Source organism: Fusarium fujikuroi, chromosome FFUJ_chr02 (genome assembly GCF_900079805.1).
Source record: "Fusarium fujikuroi IMI 58289 draft genome, chromosome FFUJ_chr02".
Lineage (NCBI taxonomy): Eukaryota > Fungi > Ascomycota > Sordariomycetes > Hypocreales > Nectriaceae > Fusarium > Fusarium fujikuroi.
Window position 1 is genome coordinate 3,817,179 of NC_036623.1, and position 20,491 is coordinate 3,837,669.

Consider the following 20,491-nt stretch of genomic DNA (forward strand, 5'->3'; position numbering starts at 1 on the left):
TACGTCAACTTGAGAGCGATATCCGCACGAAACTTCGATCGCGACCAAGTAGGCAAACGACTTCATACATAACCCCTGCCGCGTGCGGCTCCCTAACTTCGAGATGCATCAACGCATCGTGCCTCAGCTAGGAGCTGTGGCTGCTCTTCTTGCTGGCCTCGGCTTTGCTGAGCAGTATACTCCGAAACATGAAGCTGGAAGATGCGCCTTCCGCGGCCACTGTGGAAAGCAGAGTTTTTTCGGCAAAGAACTTCCCTGTGTCGACAATGGTTTGGCTGAAGATCCCGACGAAGAGCTTCGTAACGAACTCGTCGAACTTTGCGGCCAGAAATGGAAGACCGGACCTGTTTGCTGTAGCCTGGATCAAGTGAGCATATCCCACGAACCTCCATGCTACCTGCTAATTTGCGATGAATAGGTCAAAGCACTAAAGTCCGAGCTTGGTACACCAAGTACACTCATTGGGTCTTGTCCAGCTTGCAAAGACAACTTCTTCAACCTTTTTTGTACATTCACATGTTCTCCGGACCAGTCTCTCTTTATTAATGTGACCGATTCTGCCCCCAAGAATGGCAAGCAGCTCGTAACAGAACTCGACCAGCTCATTTCAGAGAAATATGGCTCTGGTTTCTATGACAGTTGCAAGGAAGTCAAGTTTGGCGGCGCAAACAGCAAGGCGATGGATTTGATTGGTGGTGGCGCTAAGAACTATACCGAGATGTTGAAGTTCCTTGGAGACAAGAAACCTCTGGTCGGTTCTCCTTTCCAGATCAACTTTCCGACTGGTTACAGCGACCACGACCTCCACCCATTGGACATGACACCGAAGAAATGCGATGATGAGGACCCCGACTACCGCTGCGTATGTGTCGACTGCCCCGGTGTCTGCCCGAAGCTCCCAGACGTCAAAGACTCAAAGTCTTGCAGAGTCGGTCTTTTGCCTTGCCTCTCATTTGCTTCTATCTTCGTGTATAGTGTTTTGCTGTTAACTCTCATTCTCGCCGTCTTTGGCCACATCGCATACAAAAAGTATTCTCAGCATCGTGTTGAAAGGACAAGACTGTTGCATGAATCTTCGCATAGCGATGATGAAGACGAAGGCGGTCCAGTTGACACGGAGGCGATGCGTGAACGCCCAACTAAGAGATACTGGGTCAACGATAAGTGCGACAAGGCTTTCTATCAGCTCGGTCACATTGCAGCTCGATTCCCTGGGTGGTGCATTGGTCTAAGCCTGCTCTTCGTTGCCATCCTTAGTGTTGGATTGTTCCGTTTTGACCTTGAGAACGAACCTGCCCGCCTTTGGGTGAGCCCCTCTTCTGCTGCTGCACAAGAGAAGGCCTACTTCGACAGCAACTTCGGACCCTTCTACCGTGCCGAGAAGGTCTTTCTTGTGAACGATACAGATCCTTCTGGGCCAGGACCTGTTCTAACTTACGATACCCTGAAATGGTGGATTGAAGTTGAGGAGAGCGTCAAGAAGATCGAGAGCCCTGTCTATGGAAAATACTTCCAGGATCTCTGCTTCAAACCCTCCAACGATGCCTGTGTCGTGCAGTCTGTTTCAGCCTATTGGCACGCCAAGGGTGGATTCGACCCCAAGTATTGGAAAGAGGACCTCCGCGGATGCGCCAAGAGCCCCGTGGATTGTCGACCAGACTTTGGACAACCCATCGAGCCCAACATGATCTTTGGTGGTTACGACGACGATGTGGTTGACGCCCATGCTATCACTGTGACCTGGGTTGTTAACAATGCTCAAGAGGGAACTGATGCCCTTGCAAGGGCTGTTGATTGGGAAAACTCCCTCCGCGACCGACTCCTCGAGGTTCAACAAGAAGCCAAGGAGCGTGGCCTTCGCCTGTCCTTTAATACTGAGATTAGTCTCGAGCAGGAACTTAACAAGTCGACTAACACAGACGCAAAGATTATCGTCATCAGTTACATCGTTATGTTTATTTACGCTTGCATGGCGCTTGGAACCCCCCTCAAGCATATCTTCCGCAATCCTGCTGTGCTCTTGGTTGAGTCCAAGGTAACGCTTGGCCTCGTAGGAATTCTTATTGTCCTCATGTCGATTGCTGCTTCTATCGGGTTCTTCTCATGGGTTGGTCTAAAAGCTACACTCATCATTGTTGAAGTCATTCCCTTTATTGTTCTGGCTGTTGGCGTGGATAATATTTTCCTGATTGTCCATGAACTCGAGAGAGTCAATGTCAGCTTTCCTGACCAAATGGTCGAGGAGCGAGTTGCAAGAGCCCTGGGCCGTATGGGACCCTCCATTCTCTTTTCTGCTCTCACAGAAACCGTCGCATTTGCTCTCGGCACCGCCGTTGGCATGCCGGCTGTTAGGAACTTCGCTGCATACGCTGCAGGTGCTGTCTTTGTCAACGCCGTGCTTCAGATGACCATGTTCGTCTCCTTCCTTTCCCTTAACCAGATGCGGGTTGAAGACCATCGCTGTGAACTGTGGCCCTGGTGGCAGATCACTAAGGCTAGAATCCACCTTAATGGGGCCAGCAGCTTTTCTCAGGGAAGTAGCCGTGGCTCAGACATGGCCGAAGAGAGCTTGCTGCAGGTCTTCATCAAGAACACATATGCTCCACGACTTCTTGGGAAGAAGGTCAAGCTTGCCGTCGTCACAATTTTCCTTGGGCTCTTTGCAGGTGGACTGGCGCTTTTACCCAAGATCCAACTTGGCCTTGATCAGCGAGTTGCTATCCCTGATGATTCTTACCTGATCCCCTACTTTAATGACCTATACGAGTATCTGGAGACTGGACCCCCAGTGTATTTCGTGACCCGCGAAGTTGATGCCTCCAAGCGAGAACAGCAGCAAGAAATTTGCTCGAGATTCACGACTTGCCAGGATCTTTCTCTTACGAACACACTTGAGCTTGAACGACAGAGATCAGATATTTCTTATATCTCTTCACCCGCCGCCAGTTGGATTGACGACTTCTTCCTCTGGTTAAATCCCATTTATGACCAATGCTGTGTGGAGCATGGCCAAACCTGCTTTGCTGATCGCAAGCCAGCATGGAATACTACACTCTACGGCATGCCTGAGGATGAAGAGTTCATTCATTATCTCAAGAAGTTTCTTTCAAGCCCTACCGGCGATGAATGCCCTCTCGCTGGCCAGGCCGCGTATGGCCAGGCTGTTGTTCTTGATGATAAGGGCAACCATGTCAAGTCCACACACTTCAGAACCATGCATACTCCTTTGAGAAGTCAGGAAGATTTTATTGCCGCATACTCCGCAGCTCGTCGTATCGCTTCTGATATCAAAGAAAGAACAGGCGCTGATGTTTTCCCCTACAGCGTCTTCTACATCTTCTTTGACCAATATCTTAGCATTGTACCGTTGACAGCTGTATTGTTGTGTGCCGCTGTTGGCATAATCTTTGCTGTTGCGACCGTCCTCTTGGGTTCATTACTCACGGCAGCTGTGGTCTCTGTCACAGTTGTGATGAGCGTTGTGGACATCATGGGTAGCATGGCACTGTTCAACGTGTCTCTGAATGCTGTTTCTCTGGTCAATCTCATCATTTGCGTTGGCATTTCTGTTGAATTCTGTGCTCATATCGCCCGCGCGTTCATGTATCCTTCTCGCACAGTGATGGAAGGCAATAGCAATGCCTTCCGTGGTCGCGATGCCAGGGCTTGGACTGCTCTTGTTAACGTCGGAGGATCTGTGTTTTCGGGCATCACCGTCACGAAGCTTCTTGGTGTCTCTGTACTCGCCTTCACGCGATCAAAGATCTTCGAGATCTATTACTTCCGAGTTTGGCTGTCTCTGGTCATTTTCGCTGCCCTCCACGCCCTAGTCTTTTTGCCCGTTGCGCTAAGCATCGCTGGCGGTCAGGGCTATGTCGACCCAGAGAGTGAAGGAACTGCTGCACAAGACTTGACCGACAGGAGATGGCGAGCTATCAGGATTAATGATAACAGTGACTCGGAGGAAGAAGAGTCTTAGTATGAGCGCCTCTTTATGCGACGCATAGTTCGGATATACCCTCGACGCGCAAGACGCTCTACAGGGAGCAGGGAAAGGGAAACTACGTTGCCAACTGTCCCAGAACAAGATACAGAGGAGGAAGAAGGTCAAGACAGCAACGGAGGACCTTCTGGAAGTTCCGGATCCAGGCTATCTCCGGAGCGGCGACCTCACAACAACGAAAGGCGCAACACGGCTTAAGCGATCTATTTTATGAACGAATTTGAAATCACCAAAATCAGAGTCGCCTGCTTGGAACCAGGTGTTTGTGTTGAAGTTGTCCCACATGCCAAAACGCGAGCGCAAGGAATAATCGGGCTTGATACCTTAAGCGTACTAAGGGCTTGTACGTGAGGCCTTGGTTTCATTTTTGAGTAGAGTCAGCGAATGGGTGAATTAACATACAAGCACGGTGCATTCCGGGGTGTTTAAAGGCGTTGTCGTTGTTGGTTTCATGTAGATGGTAACAGGGTCTACAGCGATCAGAACAGTTCTTCTATATAAGTAATAATACAAGCGTTTCATGAAATTGCATATTGACCCAATAACACAGTCCACCTTAGCATTCATGACATGTCTTAGTCTCATGACAACTATTCAATAGACAAGTATCATTTTTCAGTTTTCAGTGGCCTTGCTGTTTGAGTAGCTCTCGTTCTTTTTGTGTAGCTATGGCTATTTACTTTGACTATGAATAATAAAATTAGATTACTAGAATTTGATAACGGTTGGAGCCATCCTCGGATGTTGGACCGAAGAATTTGTTAGAAACGGGAAGAAAATGTCATTGCGTAGCCCAAGTGTCCCGTTGGAAAAGAAAAAGAGCTTTAACAATAAGAGCTGGATGGCTACATATAATATGGGACTTTACTGGTGAGAACACGATTTGGGTCGCGTTCTGTCATAAATTATATATCAAAAGAGTGTATTATGCTTCTGCCCATAGAAATGAGTCGAGATATATACTTCAAGCCGCTCAAAAAGATATATTCCTTGTATGGAAGACGCGGGCTTCTTATCCAGCTTTCCCCGAGCGACCCATTCGCCCAGTCCTTATCACGACTTGATGATCGATGACAAATTAAAAAAAAAAGGGTGCTGCCCTATTGCCATGATCTCTAGGGACTCTGCAATAGGCTTCATCAAGAAGAAGGTTGGCATGCTGTACTCGCTTGGTTTTGATCAACAGCCCGCAGGTCACCGGGAAGGGCTATTAAGCGTAGAAAAATAGCCTTGACAGTAGATTTGAAGTCGGCTGTTGCTTCAGGGGGCTGCATACTTGTCAGAAAAGAGGGTCGCAAAAGTGAGTCACAGTAAAAACTTACAGGAGAAATGGTTTTGGTTGTGTCATCGTCCTGTTCTTGTTCCTCAACCACCTCGGTCTCAGCCTCCTTACTCTCAACCAACACTTGAATACAGTTTCCAGTTCCGTTGTCAGGAGTTGTATCAGGAGGCTGAGAGTGGGGAGGTGGAAGACCGGAATTTAAGGGAGGGGAGTCGGAGGGGGAGAGAGCAGCCCAAGTACAATAGTTGAAGTAGAGGAAGATCCGTTGGATCGATGCTCTTGTTGTTGATTCGGCTGTTGTCCTGGTGGTTACTGGTCAGGCTTTACGTGTCTCCGAATAATGATCATTATCAACTTACCTGTCGCTGACATGTTGGGAGTTGGTTGGGGATAAAGCAGAGAAACGTCGATGGAGCGAGTGTGTGCAAGCGTAACTGGGGGTGACGAACATGAGAACTGACAGATATTTAAAAGATGGAAGAGAAAAGACAAGTAAGATGCGATAGCATGTCTTTATGTAGAGATTTAATATTTACCAATAACAGAGCAACCTCCTTTGCTGCCTTGACATGCAGCATATGCTCGTATTAACTTGAGAGAATGAAAGTGTGAGGATATAAAGCTTTCATAATTTCAACTCTATCCTTATTTCGCTGCCATGTCGAATCCATTGAGCTGCCCAACCGCCGAATCAGGCTCTAGAAAAAACCAGCTCAACTCAAAAACAGAAAGTATACACAGCACTGTCTTAGGCAGGCGGCAAAAAGGATGCAAAGAGACCCCCTTGGATCATGGCATACATGCTGATAAACACAACTACACCATAACCCAAATTCTGTCTCTGCTTGTCCACGAGACACGAAGCGACCCACCAGTACCACACAGGGTACGCAGATGAGATACGACTTATGATTTGGACGTGATAGTTTGTAATGGCCAACACGGCGAGAAGAGTTTGCACAGCGGCTAGAGTTCTTACGAGCAGCCTGCACTCTTCATCTGTGCCAGAAATCATGGCTCGAAGGCCTCGCGAAGGTTCTCGCACGACCTCTGTTCCTGACTTGATGAGGATCGTGAGCATGGGAGCTGCAAGGAGGAAGAGAGGGATCTGATTGGGTGTCCAATATCTAAGGAAGCCAACGTTCCTATTTTTGTTAGTTTTCACCACCTAACTCGTCTGTGAGCACATACCAGTATTCTTCTTGAACGAAAGTGTAGATACTTGGGAGAGGGCGTGTACACCAGGGGCGTTGTTGTCCATTATCCTGGACATTACAATACCTCATCCACGCCAGAATCTGAGGCGCAACAAAACCAACTGCAACGAACAGCCCACCAATAATAGGTGCAACTAGCCTTAGAACTTTTGAGAAACTGAATCCGCCAAGAAGTGCTGTGAGGCCTTTGATGGCTTCCACCACAAAGAGAACGCCGCCAAAGAGTCCGTTGCTTCGAAACACGCAGGAAACCCCATATAACATCCCTGCTCCAATGACGGAAATACTGCGCCTCATTGAGTCAGGGCTGGATTTAAGACCCAAAGCAAAAAGAAGGTTGCCCACAAAGGACAGGCATGCAAATGTGCTCTCTGCATACGGTGCTGAAAGGAAGAGGCCGCCAGGTGAAAGAATATGCACGGCGGCAGCCAAGTATGCAAGTTTCCGATCATTGCAGAGCACAATAGTGAGCTGGTACAGCGCCAGAACAGCAATAAGATGAGAAACGTGTGAGATGGCAATCGCAATAATGGCATCCCAGCCCTCCTCAAGTCCAAATAACACATTAATGCCACGTACAACGGCTGGCAGCCCAATGCCAAACGCCCACTCCTGCTCATACACTTTGCCCTTCACCGCATCGTGCATAAAATACAGCGCGTCCCATCTCGTCAGACGAGTAGCGAGAGCAGGAACAGGTGTCGTCGGGCCATGGACAATGTTGAAGAAGAGAGAGGTTGAAGTATCGTAGTCTGGGCCTACAGACGCACCGAGAGCGATGGCCAGGAGAAGACCCTTCCAGGCAGAGAAGGCAGTTGTTAGAGACGATATTGGGTTTGTTTCGTGGTTAAGGAGACCCATCGTGAGTGGAGGGTTGAATGAGCGTGTGAAGTTGGTGTTGTGAGGTTGAGCTGAAGGGGTGTGCGTTGCGTGGGGTAAAATATAGTGACACGTTCGCTAATGAGACCCTGTAGAAGTGGTGAGATCAATACAGCACGACGGATGGCTTATGTGTATGAGAAGACCAGAGAACTATTTTGACTGAGAAATCAAATGCTCTGAATTCAGTATTGAAGCATGAAAAATGAAAACTTCGTCATCTGGTGGTGTTCAGCTCCTCTCATTCACTAGCAAGCTCTGGCAATTCTCATAAGTCACCACACATTCATCAATTATCACCAACCTCACTTATACACTACATGTATGCACCTCAATTAATATCAACATCAACAAAAATGTCAGCAGAACATGCTACAGGAAACTCGTCTCGCCTCAGACCAGGAGAATTTCCACCACTGGTAACCATTTCTCCTCTTATCTCACCTCATAAACTCACAATCATCGTCCTTCACGGCCGTGGCTTCAACGCACAGAAGTTCCACTCACCTCTTCTTGCATCTCCGTCTCCCGATCCATCAATATCATTTCATCAATCACTCCCGCATGCTCGCTTCGTGTTCCCGACCGCGCCTCTTGCTCGGGCGACCAAGTATCGCCGTTCACTTATTCATCAGTGGTATGAAGGAACCGGTGACTGGGAACCCGAGGCGCGTGGGAACATGCGACCAAGCATTGAGTATATCCATAATTTATTGAAAGACGAAATAGAAAGGTTGAGGGGTGATGCAGGAAAAGTAGTGTTGATTGGTTTCAGCCAAGGCGGTGCAATGGCATTGATGAGTTGGTTGCTTTGGGAGGGCCAGAGTCTGGGCGCGGTGGTTATAATGAGTGGCTTCATGCCCTTGGCGGAGACTTTAATGGCAGACGAGACAGATGATGATGCCTCAGAAGACGGATTGTTCGAAAGGGATAGTGAAGAGGAAGCAAAAACTCCACTGCAAAGGGCAATCGACGAGCTTCGTGAAGAAGCAGAGCTTGATCCTACACCACTAACAACATCTTTCCCTTTCCTGAAAACTTCTGTGTTCGTGGGACATGGTAAAAAGGACGAGGATGTTGAGTATTGTCACGGACTAAGTGCCGCCAAATGCCTGGAGCGGATGGGGGCAAAAGTCGAGTTAAAGACTTACCCAGTCTTGAAGCATTGGTACTGTCCTGAAGAACTTGGACACACAACACAATTCATAAATCAACAGCTAGGCCTATAACCAGCCAAAATCACAGAGAGGCCCTTTAGATTTGATTACTCATAAATTCATGATATTCCGCTTATGGAGGCATTTTAGATACACAACACCAGACCCTTTTATCCAATCCTTTTCAACCAGTCATTAAATCTTCTCACCATCGAGAATAACCTTGGCCTCATCTGAAGTCCACCAACTCACACCCTTCTCACCAGGGTAGCTAAATCGATCCATGCTCTCAGGCTTCATCTCGACACTGTAGCCAGGTTCCACAGGAGTGGTGTAGTAACCGTCCTTGATAACAGAAGGGTGGAAGAAGTGCTCGTGGAGGTGGTCCACGTACTCAAGAACAGACAGCTTTCCAGAGACAACGACATAGTCAATGGTGCTCAGGTGCTGTGTGTACTCAGGAAGGCCAACACCACCGGAGTGAGGAACAATAGGCACACCAAACTTCTTGGCCATGAGGAGGACAGCAAGGACCTCGTTGACACCGCCCATACGGCAGGCGTCGATCTGACACACATCGATGGCACCGGTCTGGAGGAGTTGCTTGAAGATGACACGGTTCTGGCACATCTCACCAGTAGCGACACCAATCCCATAAGGCTTAAGGGCATCGCGAACAGCCTTGTGACCGAGGACATCATCGGGGGATGTGGGCTCCTCAATGAACCAAGGCTTGAAGTCGGCGAGCTGCTTCATGTACTCAATGGCCTCGGGAACAGACCAAACCTGGTTGGCATCTGTCATGAGCACATTGCCCTTGTCGTAACCAATGACCTCACGAGCAATGCCTAGACGCTTGCGGTCGCGCTCAATGTCACCACCAACCTTGACCTTGAAGTGTCTGTATCCAGCGTTGAGTGTCTCTTGAAGCAGACTCTTCATCTTATCCTCCCCGTATCCAAGCCAGCCAGCGCTCGTTGTGTAAGCGGGCACAGCGCGGTTGTTGAGAGCCTCTTCGAGTCGCTTAGCCTTGGTAGACTCCTGCTCCTTAAGCATAGCGACAGCCTCCTCGGGAGTAATAGCATCTGTGATGTAACGGAAGTCAATGCAGCTGACGAACTCCTCGGGGCTCATGTCAGCGACGATGCGCCAGACGGGCTTGTTGAGGGTCTTGGCCCAGAGATCCCAGACAGCGTTGACGACGGCACCGAGAGCGAGGTGGATGACACCCTTCTCGGGACCGATCCATCGGAGCTGACTGTCGTTGACGAGATGTCGCCATGTCTGGCCCCAGTTTGCGACGAGGGATGAGAGTGTCCTGCCCTTAAGACGCTCGGCGACGTGGTTGATGGCAGCGCAGACGATGTCGTTTCCACGGCCGATGGTGAAGGTCTATACAAAGTCAGCTACAATTGAGACAGCTTCTGGAGCAATTGAGTACTGACCATTCCGTGACCGGTGTATTCAGAGTCTGTCTCGAGGATGCAGTAGGCGGAGGAGTAGTTGCCAGCAGCGTTCATGGCATCGGAGCCAGTTCCGTCGAGAGAAGTCGGAAAGCGAACATCGCGAGTCTTCCAGCCTGTAATTGTGATTTCACCCATGATTGCAGTTTATTTGTGTATTTGTTCGAAGTTGTAGGTAATTGTCGAGTATGAGAGAGCTCAGTGAAGCATGAGGGACACACTTGAGGTGGGGTGAGTTCCGAACGCGGGGAGAAGGGGAGGTTTCAATGGTGCGCGAGGAGTTATGATGAGAGGATCACAACGAGAAAGAAGAGGAAGAAATATAGAATCGTCAAGATTATAATGAATCAATTGAGGCTAAATAGACATTGAAGCTGGGAACGTCAAGCTTTATAGCTTCTCCCTTTTGCTGGTCCCTTTTTTCCCCTCCTCCCGCAGACTCTCTCATGAGACCTCATCCATTGTCACGATGTGGGGTAGCAGAAGAGTCGAGATGCCATGACGACCAATTCCTCAGCGTCTGATTGATGGAATAACGGGATCCGCTCACTGGAAACCCCCATGAAAGTGAATTTGTATATCATGAGAAGCTATCCGCCGGCATATTCTTGCCGATAAATATGCTTGGGTTTGGAGAGAGGAGAGTTGTTGATTTGGGGGTGGGTTTGGGGGGAGCATCTGTTAAGAGGGTATCACAAAGGACTTGATCTACAGTTAGGTCCTGGTGTTGCAAGAAGTACTCATGATTCAGGGCCTAAGAGCAGGAGACCCCCGCTACCCGCCCCCGCGCAGCAACTAACCTGGGCTGCTATGAACTATGAATGGTCTCGGTCTTCCCCCCGCAGGCAGAATATCCATTATAAAGAGCACGTCCAAGCTATGGGTACTAAGGCGGGCAGGCATTCAATGTGCTCCATCTCTTCTAGTGGAGGTGAGACTGGCTTGAGGGGAAAATAAACCTCGTGACTGAAGTTTATGCCAATGGAAGTTTTAGTGCCCTCGCCAAAAGAATTCCATTTAAATTATTATCCGACGTTGAGTTTTGACCCCACGATGTATCCCCGCGATCCGATCCGAGTACCCCTCACTAACATGGGATCCAACGCGCACAGAGAAAGTCTGTTAGCATGGAAGTCAGTTTAACTAAAGTAGCTATTCATTAATTAAATTCCTCAAACTCGTTGAAAATATCCGACGGATAATTAAGCTTGTTTAAAATGATAAATATGGGCTTTTGAGATTTTAGAAATCCAATCCTTCTTATATCATGCCATGTCTTGACCGTTTCTTCTAGGTGTACGAGATATATTTCACTTTCCCAACCACCTGAGTAAATTAACTGCATACAGTATGCGTCACCGTCCGTCGATTATATACGCACTGTACTTATTTGACTTTCAACTCTGAGGAAGCCTCCCCTCGTTTATTCTGTTGTAAAGACAAAGGTTCTTCATAAAAGGAACCGCCGACGGCCTTATTCTACTCCCTAACGCTCAGTATCTTGTTGATCTATGACGATTAGGATATTCAAGACCGAAGAGAAATATTTGCGTCCACAACAAATTATTTGTCAAAAAGAAAAAAAAAAGTGTGCGAAGAGAGGCAGCCTGCTTGCTTCTACCACAGCCAGCACAGCACAGCACCCTCATGCATATCTAACTCGCGTACATGAACTTATTTTACTCACAATGACATTGCCACAACTGATGATCCGGATGGCTTTAGAACAACAGCCCATCGACAAGAGACACGTCTTTTTGCTTCTGCCCCTCTCAAATGAGTAAATGGGCTCAGACCTCAGTAAGGATCTTTGATCGATAGAGGCACACATGACATGACATCAACTCAAGCTAGATTCAATCACACGCGACGCGGCAGGGCCATACGGATAACAACCGTTTTGGCACTAGGAAGTAACCTAGTGCGAAGCCTGAGCCTGTGAGGGTGTTGCGGCACCTGTAAGGCGTTTCTACAGCGCACTCAAGAATGTCTCTCTAGTCGGGTCGGGTGACAGGGCCAGACAGGGAAGGGGAAGGGTCCTGATTATCAGTTGCTGCAGCGTGTGGGCTTCACCGCTGCGGAGGCGGGTTGGGTGGTCCGAGGTTGTTCTCGTCAGATTCTGGAAGGGTTAGAGTCGAGAGTCGAGAGGGTGAATCTTGTTTTGGTGCAGACGACCACAATGATCAAGTTGAAGTACCGCGGATCAGTTTCCTTTAAGAGGATACAGTACACCCTCGTCTCGGCTACCAGCTGTATGTATGTACAGTACTGTATCTTGCCGGGTCGTCCAATGCCTGTAGTCCAGCTCCAGCCCTGTCAAGCCTGTTGGAGTCTGCTCTGTTCCTGTTGATGCCAGAAAAAATGCAGGTTGCAGGTTGCAGAATCCCAGTTTTCGATCATCCCTGCCTATCCCCAACCCTTTTTTCTTCCCTTCGACCCATGACGTGGAGTATCTCATCCACCTCGTGGTCCTCTTGATTGGACTTCCACTCTAACCTGCAGCTTGGAAGCCACTTTGGGCCAGGGAAGCGGTAAGGCCTTGACTGTGTCTCTCGGCTTTACTACGTACATAATTACGACTGACTTGACTTGGCTGACTTGACTTATGTACCTACCTTATTACCTTACCTGACTGAACTCTCTCTGCCCGTCTTGTCTTGTCTTGTCTGCTGCAGCTCGCACGATTCGCGTTTGGTTTTTCCTACACATACATAACTTCGTCATATACCATACCTCACATATCTCTCCCATGTTTGTCTTCCATGGCTGCGAAATCCCCAGAATTCACCAACCAACGTGACCAATATCAACCAAGATACGCCTAACACACACGAGTTTCAATTCACCTCAAATTCTCACCCAAGCGCCCTTGACGACGATCCACGCTTATCACTCACCTTGCATTTCAACTAGTTAAAACAAATGCTACATCCTGAAACCGCGGCTCTCAACATCAATTTATGTTCACCGCCCGCCATGGACAACACTCTCACAAGAAGTCACAGTTTGAAGCCCCCCAGGCGCAAACTCCAAAAACCTGACCCGAAGCTCAAAAGCCTCAACAAAGCTAAGCGCGGTTCTACCGACTCGACCATGTCTAGCCTCAGCCCTCAGAGCACTATGTCCTCACCGTCGCAACGACAAATTCAGAACGGCGCTCCCGATTTGAGCGATTCAAAATGGGATCATTATCTTCGACCAAAGACGGTCTTTGTGCCCTCATTTTCAGAGCCCGAGGACCATCTTCAGCCAGAGATCAATTCGCCATATGAACCGCCTCAGCAACAGCAGCAGCACCATCAGTACCAACATGAGCCTGAACCCGAGCCGCCGAGGGCGTTCTTCAGTCCTCCGCCACGAAGACAATCTTCTCAGCGCCAAATCCCAGAATTCCACCATTTGACTCTCCAGGATCACCATGCGCGACCATCATTGGACAGCTCTTCTCTCCCTTCGACCGCATCAACTACCTCGACATCATCTATCATGCGACGCCAGGCCAAAACACCTGTCTTTCGAATCGGACAACTAGAGCAACATGCACTTGCGCGCAAGGCGAGGGATGTGCCGGAGAAGACATCAAGCGTTGAATTGATCGCTGACCAATACAACGCTGTTCTTGAGTCGAGAGATGGTCCCCCAGCGCTGGACTCACAATTACCATCACGAGCATCGACATATTCATTCGACGATACCCCTCTTCAGATATCCCCCCACGGAGCCAAGCGACAGAGTTTACGGTCCTCAAATACGTATTCATCCATGACGGCTATACCCCGTCAGCTGAGACCCAGGCTCAGGTCAGCAGCGACTCACGATACGAATGTGGCTGCCGTTGAAGGAGACACTATTTACTTCAAGCCATATTCATTCTCACCACCACCATCTCCCGATCAGACCCCCGGAACACCACGAGGTTCTTGGACAGATGAATTTCGACCACCTTCATCCTCAGGGCACTCATTCCAGGAAAACATCAGCCTTCAAATAGCGCTCGATCTACTCACGAGCGAATTATCATCCGTTGTGTCAGGCCGACCACAGCGAAACGGACAAGATACTGCAGCACTGCAGGTCTGGGTTATGATCGAGGCATACGAGAGACTGCGCGATCAACTAACACGACAACAATCATCAAACGCGGAGGCACAAAAAGTGGCAACCATGTTCGACTGCTGGTTGGCCTCCCTTTACTCGATCCATTCCTCCCTCACAGAGAGCACATTGCCCAGCCCCACAGAATATGCAGGACTAGAAGAAGATTTGGATTAGACTTGAGACAGACATGATGTACACGAGGACATGTGTATGTACGCAAATAACGAAACATTGTGGTTACTGGCGTTATAGGCGCGGCCAGAGGGAATAACCTGGCATTGGATAGGATAGGATAGGATAGGATAGAATAGGATAGGATAGGACTTGACGGGACAATGCAAAAGCGGCTGGAGCTGCGGATGGGATAGGATTGGATGGGAGATACCTGGAGGAACTTGTTTTTTAGTTACTGCGCTATGAATTTACCTTGATCAATGAGTTTGGTGCTTATCATTGCATGTGAGCGAGTTGTGACTGAAGACCATCAGCACTGCCACGTTGAAAGGTGTAGATCATTAAGCTAAGAACAGGAACCAGGAGCCGAGGTTTAAAAATAGATTTCATGATGGTCTCGACGTTTGGGTTGCATCAACTTATCAGGTTGATTGTGGCGAGTTGACGATGCTGAATTGAGAACCGCATTATTGAAAGGAGTAAATGATCTTCTAGGTGTACGCGGACACATTCCCAGGGCTGACAGGTATCGATACCTCGATGATAGTGGTAATTAGTCTATACATAGTAGCCTCGAATAGTACAGGGCCATTCTGTTCAGAATTGGTTTAGTTATACTTGGTTATGCTGAGTTAGTAAACTTTATCAACGGCTGTGTGATTTGGTTGAATGACGTAGATGCACTTTTGCACTGCAAAAGAGAAAGGCCTTGGCATCCTCATTCTAAGGAAGACATTGATGGAATTAATCAGTAACAACTCTGTAAAAATCCAGCATACTGAGGCGCAAAAGCTAGAGAACAAGAGACATAGAATCTATTTGAGAATAATGTTTGTTATCTTAGTACCTAGGTAGTTGATTGAATGTACCTATTAACAGGGACGACCCACCCTTGCTCAACTCGACTTACGCGATGCGTGAACTACCATCATCTTTCACAATCACATAATAAGAAGCTAGCAACGTGACCGACCAGTTACACCACGCAGCTTCAACAATCCATCATGGACGACGACTACGGTGCGGACGACGAGCTCCTGGCCGCTATGGCCGCAGCTGATCCCACGCCTGCTACACGATCAGTTCAACAACCCACGCCTACAAGAATCCAGCAGCCTACACCACAACGTCTAGACAAAGCACCGCCAGCAGCCTCCAGCGCGGGAAAAGTCGTTCAGCCAACACCACAGGCTCTGCCTCAGAAGCAGTCTGGCTCAACTATCCTGGTATCTCCGCGCCAGCGAGGAAATCCTGTTCTCACAAGCATTCGATCTATGCCATGGGAGTACAGCGATATACCTGCCGACTATGTCCTGGGATTGGGTACTTGCGCTCTGTTCCTGAGGTAGCTCTGCGCATCTGTTTATACATCCGTGATCTCGATATTGACCTTTTTTAGTCTCAAGTACCATCGTCTGCATCCTGAATACATCTATACACGAATACGGAACCTTCAAGGCAAATACAATCTGCGCATACTCCTCACCATGGTCGACATTCCCAACCATGAAGCCTCACTCAAAGAACTATCAAAGACATCACTCGTCAATAATGTCACCCTTATTTTGTGCTGGTCCGCTGCTGAAGCCGCACGGTATATCGAGTTATACAAGAGCTACGAGAATGCTACATTTGGCGCGATCCGTGGCCAACAACCGTCCAGCTACGGTGAGAAGCTGGTAGAGTTCGTAACAGTGCCGAGAAGCCTGAATAAATCAGATGCGGTCGCCGTAGTGAGCAATTTCGGTAGTTTGAAAAATGCAATCAATGCTGATGCAGAACAACTCGGCATGCTAAATGGATGGGGAGGTGTCAAGGTCAAGAGGTGGCAGTCTGCAGTCGAAGAGCCATTTAGAGTTAAAAAGGCTGCCAAGAGAGGCGCAAAGACCTCAGAACGATCAGCAAGACTTGACCAGGCTCTACCTCTTTCGCGGGTTCCTCTACGGGATATGCCAACCGCTGCATCATCTTCACGACAATCTCCCGCCAAAGATACACCTTCTGCAGAAAAGACAAATGAGCCCGCATCGAAGCAATTCCAATTCATGGACAACACGGATGATGAAGACGATGAAGAGGCCATGCTTGCCGCTGCTATCGAGGCTTCGAGGAAGACTGCACAGACAGAAGAGGCCACTCGTGCGAGACAGGCAGATAAGGACGAGCAACTTAGTGGCGGTATTGCTGCTGCATTGGCAAGACTGCGAGAGAATGATTGAATGATTGAATGATTTTACTCTACTATCATTAGGATTTTTGTCGTCCAAGTGCCTGATTCCCGAACCCCGAGGCTGACTTGGTTCGGCACCACACTATACTCTACACAAAGCCAACGAAGTGCAGTTCAATATCACGCCAGGAAGGAATATCGACTCCTGGACTGCTCATTGTTGTCTCCTGCCCAGAAGAGCTGAATAGTCTATCCAGACATAGAGTCATCAATGGCGGCATAGAAATCTCTGGGCTGGAGAATATACTTTGACCATGGGAGTGTGACAACTCCAGGGTGATTACGAGCATCTGCTCAAGAGATCAGACAACGAACACCAGCTTGGTAAACAATCTGAGGTGGCGTTGAGCCATCTGATTGATGGAACGAGTATCTCTCGATTCTGCCGAGGTGTACCCCGGATATCTGAGTCCTATAACACAGCCAGCGCCAATAGATAGCTCCTCCAGAACCCATGATCACGAAAGTTGGCATATAAACGAAGCCGCCAAGATAAATGTATAATAGGACAGCGGGAACATGATATATCCTATAGCCTCACTCACTCGAACTTTCTGTATATACATCAACCAATCTAGCTTTATGATGTTCATGCACCGAAGCTTTGAGCCATCTCTGGCCAGGCCTACTGTCATTATCAATTTGTTCATAGACGTCACTGTTAACAATATATCATCCACCGCTTGGAATACGTAGATCACATATCAGGCGAACCTTAGTGTTATATTGAAACTTGTATTATTTAATTCTGTCCAGAGTTGAAACTATCATCCTTCTAGCTATCATTTCTCGTCAATTGACTTCAGGTCGTAAATCTGCACTTTGAGTCATGCTTGAGTTGTTCCATGCTTAGGCACCTCCATCACGCTTAGCATACTCCTCCTCCATAGCCTCCTCATAAAGTCGATCGGCCTCTTTCTCCTCTTCAGTCTTGGGTCTTGTCACCCCTGCGCCAGTGTTTGCGCCGGCACCGGTAGCAACGCCAGTGCTGTGATTCTGTTCTTGTTGCGGGGTTTGAGGAGAAGTGGTTGTTGCTGGCTCTGAGAAAGCGGGGAGACCCATGATGTTTGATTGTGAGGGTTTTGTGTCGTGGTAGGTCAGAAGAGAAAAGAAGGATCGAGACGTGTGAAAATTGTGTATTTTGAAGCTCAAGATTTGTAGTTGTCACGATGAATACCTGAGTGTGAAGGAGTCTCTTATACGTGATGTGGCAATAGTGTGGCGAGTGAAGTACGTCACCTGTGGCTCAAGCTACCGTGGAACCAGTAGCAAGGAATGGCCTCTCAGATGAGAAAGAAAGTGAGGATTAATTCTAGACTCCTTGTTGAGCTCCGTTTTGACCCGTTGTGACAAGCAAGGAGGAGCTGGTCTAGGCTGGTTGACAGTTTATCATTGTCAGAGTAAAGCTTTGATTGGACACTCATTGCCAACTCGGGCCATTGTCGATCAGGGTCTTACTGTGACATCATTTCGGGGGGTTTATTCTTCTCATTCTTAAAGAGCTTAAAAGAAGTGGAAATCAATTTGTAAACCTCTACAAAGCCCCAGTCTTGAGTTGAATGAAGGTAGTATACAAAATCACGCAGTGTACCTCTCATCCAGCTGAGGTGTATGCCATCAGTTCTGACTGGGCCTTAAAACAAATCAGGGTATTTACATCTGCAAACATGTCTCGCTTCTCCAGACTCCAAGTCCTTTTTTACACCCAAGCTAAAATTCCCGAGCTTCACCAATATCGCAAACATCAAATACGCCCACCTCGGGTAGACCTCTCTTTCGTAGAGCCGTCTTCAGCATCTTAGGTGGTTCCAGAACTTCCTCCAACGTGAGCGCCCACGTGCCCCAATGAATTCCCATTGCACGCTTGCATTGTGTATCGCGGAAGATCTCGACGGCGTCAGCCGGATCCGCATGCACAGGCGAAAATGCCACACGCGGATGATAGGCACCAATTGGAATCAAGCCAAGATCAAAAGGTCCCCGGAATTCGCCAATCTGTTTGAACTGAGGGCATCTCGGAAGATGATCATATTCAGCACTGTAGTCATCGGTTCCAGGAGGGAGACTTGGGACCGATCGGTAGCCCGTGTCGCCACCAAACCAAACTGACTTGTCGCCAGATCGAACACCCCACGAGCACCATAGGGTAGTGTCACGATCCCACATGGTCCGCGCCGAACCGTGCTGACACGGCAAAGCCATTATCCTGGCGCTGATCTCGCGGGGACTGTCTCCATCCTTGACTGTGACAGTGAGGTCGGCATCCTCCCACCAATCGAGCTCAGTAACATGGTTGATGCCAGACTTGCGGAACCATGTCTCCAGACCCAGACCAACGAAGAATTGTGCGTCTGGATGATATTTCTGGACCTCGAGAATGGAAGAATGCGAAAGGTGGTCGTAATGGGAATGGCTAATGCAAACAGCGTCGATGATTGGAATATCTTTGATATCGCATGGCTTGGGCGTATATCGCTTTGGTCCCATAAAGTTGAATGGAGAGCATCGGTCCTCGAAGACAGGGTCGAAGAGAACGCGCAGGCCAGAAGGGAATTCGACATAGTAGCAAGCGTGGCCTAACCATGTTGCGCGGATCCTATCGCACGTTTCGCGCTCGGTATTCCATTGCGGCTTTACGACTGGCACAGTTGGGGGAGTCAAATCGGGTTGCTTCATGTCGCCGGTGAAAGTGGGCCTAAAACGATATCATCAGTTTCTGGACGGCGAAGCGCTCTTGACATGACAAAGTCCTCACTTACCACCAGACTCTTCGAACCATGGTACCGAAGTTGGGAGTGTATGCATGTGAAGGATAAGGATTCTTGAAGCCCACTAGAGAGCCACGCTTGAGGAGATGGTGAGGGTTGGAAACAGCTTCATCTGGAAGAGCTGATCGACCAGGTATTTTGGATACGGCAGTGCTAGAGGCGATAGATCCTCCAGATGAGCCAGGTGCATTCCTTGTAGCCAGCTCCGGAGGCTTCAATTGAGCCGAAGCAGCAGTTGCGGCTGGAGCCATGATAGTAGAGGATGCTGAGGAAAGAGTTGAGTATGCGGAAGCAAAAGCCAAGGGTTTAGTATTTTTCGTTGATCCAAAATGATAACTCAGTTGACGGATCGTCAAAGAAGTACGCGGCATGTGGTAGCAATGTCCCAAACCGGAGGCTTCGGACTTTAGCAGAGTTGCAGTTGCACGAGGCAGGGGTGATTGGACCAGGGCAACCAGGCAAGATTATTTGGCATCCATTGATGAAAGGGAAGACCAAGAGAGATGAAAAAGAGAAGGGGGGGGAAGAGAGAAGATGAGGAGGTGGAGATGTAGACGTCAGGTAAAAAATATGGAGAGACACGGCAGAAGAAGAGGCAGAGGCAGAGACAAGAGAGAGAGAGACACTGAGAGAGAATGGGCGAGGGAGCTATGACCTTTGGAGTCTAGGCAAGTACATTCCAGGACCAACAATGGAAGCATCATGGAAGCCGAGATTAGCACTAGGGGCCATTAGATGGGTGCAATGGGTATAACGGGGATAAAACTTGGCGGAGTTAACACTGATTGTTGTGACTTATTGGGCAGTTATGCAGCTGAGACACGAATATGATATTCACATGAGTGGTCTAAGCGATACTCAACAGCCCATACTAGGTGCTCTCATCTAAGGTAATCTGTAGTCTGAAACAGATCCATCACAAGCTCTTTAGCTTCATCATATGCCTCACTTTTGCATTCATAACTCCAGCCCCATCCTAATAAATGCCCTACAGGGCCTTGGCGGAGTTTGCATCACTTTCCCGCTCGCAAATTACAACCCCCCGACTCCCCGACCGGGGCAATTAAGAGGATCTTCCGAGGGCATCCGGGGAATAAACGAATCCGAATGCAACAGAAAAGACTTCTATTGTATCCTGGTCTTATTCTAGCGAACTTCTCGTCCGTGGACTGTACTTCGTACTCCGTATTGTTCACTCCAATATCACAGCTCATAAGATA

The 20,491-nt window shown here is 48.6% G+C and overlaps 9 protein-coding genes; 4 read left to right on the top strand and 5 right to left on the bottom strand.

Moving 5' to 3' along the window:
* Positions 1-103: 103 nt before the first annotated feature.
* Positions 104-3,979, top strand: FFUJ_04158 (PTC-like protein; the record flags this gene model as incomplete). XM_023572590.1 has 2 exons in its annotated part: positions 104-367; positions 419-3,979. The coding sequence occupies 2 exons, from the start codon at positions 104-106 to the stop codon at positions 3,977-3,979; spliced, it is 3,825 nt and encodes a 1,274-aa protein (XP_023426686.1).
* Positions 3,980-5,142: 1,163 nt separating this feature from the next.
* On the bottom strand, positions 5,143-5,736 carry FFUJ_04157 (uncharacterized protein; the record flags this gene model as incomplete). XM_023572591.1 has 3 exons in its annotated part: positions 5,143-5,271; positions 5,326-5,587; positions 5,645-5,736. 3 exons carry the CDS (start codon positions 5,734-5,736, stop codon positions 5,143-5,145), a joined length of 483 nt encoding a protein of 160 aa, XP_023427190.1.
* Positions 5,737-6,033: 297 nt separating this feature from the next.
* On the bottom strand, positions 6,034-7,363 carry FFUJ_04156 (probable GPI mannosyltransferase 2; the record flags this gene model as incomplete). XM_023572592.1 has 2 exons in its annotated part: positions 6,034-6,430; positions 6,477-7,363. 2 exons carry the CDS (start codon positions 7,361-7,363, stop codon positions 6,034-6,036), a joined length of 1,284 nt encoding a protein of 427 aa, XP_023426687.1.
* Positions 7,364-7,737: 374 nt separating this feature from the next.
* Positions 7,738-8,610, top strand: FFUJ_04155 (related to several esterases; the record flags this gene model as incomplete). The annotated part of the gene is made up of 1 exon (XM_023572593.1): positions 7,738-8,610. The coding sequence occupies one exon, from the start codon at positions 7,738-7,740 to the stop codon at positions 8,608-8,610; it is 873 nt and encodes a 290-aa protein (XP_023426688.1).
* Positions 8,611-8,733: 123 nt separating this feature from the next.
* On the bottom strand, positions 8,734-10,139 carry FFUJ_04154 (probable L-alanine-DL-glutamate epimerase and related enzymes of enolase superfamily; the record flags this gene model as incomplete). XM_023572594.1 has 2 exons in its annotated part: positions 8,734-9,930; positions 9,984-10,139. The coding sequence occupies 2 exons, from the start codon at positions 10,137-10,139 to the stop codon at positions 8,734-8,736; spliced, it is 1,353 nt and encodes a 450-aa protein (XP_023426689.1).
* A 2,838-nt stretch (positions 10,140-12,977) lies between these two features.
* Positions 12,978-14,273, top strand: FFUJ_04153 (uncharacterized protein; the record flags this gene model as incomplete). Its single annotated transcript, XM_023572595.1, has 1 exon — positions 12,978-14,273. One exon carries the CDS (start codon positions 12,978-12,980, stop codon positions 14,271-14,273), a length of 1,296 nt encoding a protein of 431 aa, XP_023426690.1.
* A 1,004-nt stretch (positions 14,274-15,277) lies between these two features.
* Positions 15,278-16,492, top strand: FFUJ_04152 (related to switching protein SWI10; the record flags this gene model as incomplete). XM_023572597.1 has 2 exons in its annotated part: positions 15,278-15,618; positions 15,673-16,492. The coding sequence occupies 2 exons, from the start codon at positions 15,278-15,280 to the stop codon at positions 16,490-16,492; spliced, it is 1,161 nt and encodes a 386-aa protein (XP_023426691.1).
* An 860-nt stretch (positions 16,493-17,352) lies between these two features.
* On the bottom strand, positions 17,353-17,565 carry FFUJ_04151 (uncharacterized protein; the record flags this gene model as incomplete). Its single annotated transcript, XM_023572598.1, has 1 exon — positions 17,353-17,565. The coding sequence occupies one exon, from the start codon at positions 17,563-17,565 to the stop codon at positions 17,353-17,355; it is 213 nt and encodes a 70-aa protein (XP_023426692.1).
* Positions 17,566-18,213: 648 nt separating this feature from the next.
* On the bottom strand, positions 18,214-19,522 carry FFUJ_04150 (related to Zn-dependent hydrolase (beta-lactamase superfamily); the record flags this gene model as incomplete). XM_023572599.1 has 2 exons in its annotated part: positions 18,214-19,198; positions 19,263-19,522. 2 exons carry the CDS (start codon positions 19,520-19,522, stop codon positions 18,214-18,216), a joined length of 1,245 nt encoding a protein of 414 aa, XP_023426693.1.
* Positions 19,523-20,491: the final 969 nt, after the last annotated feature.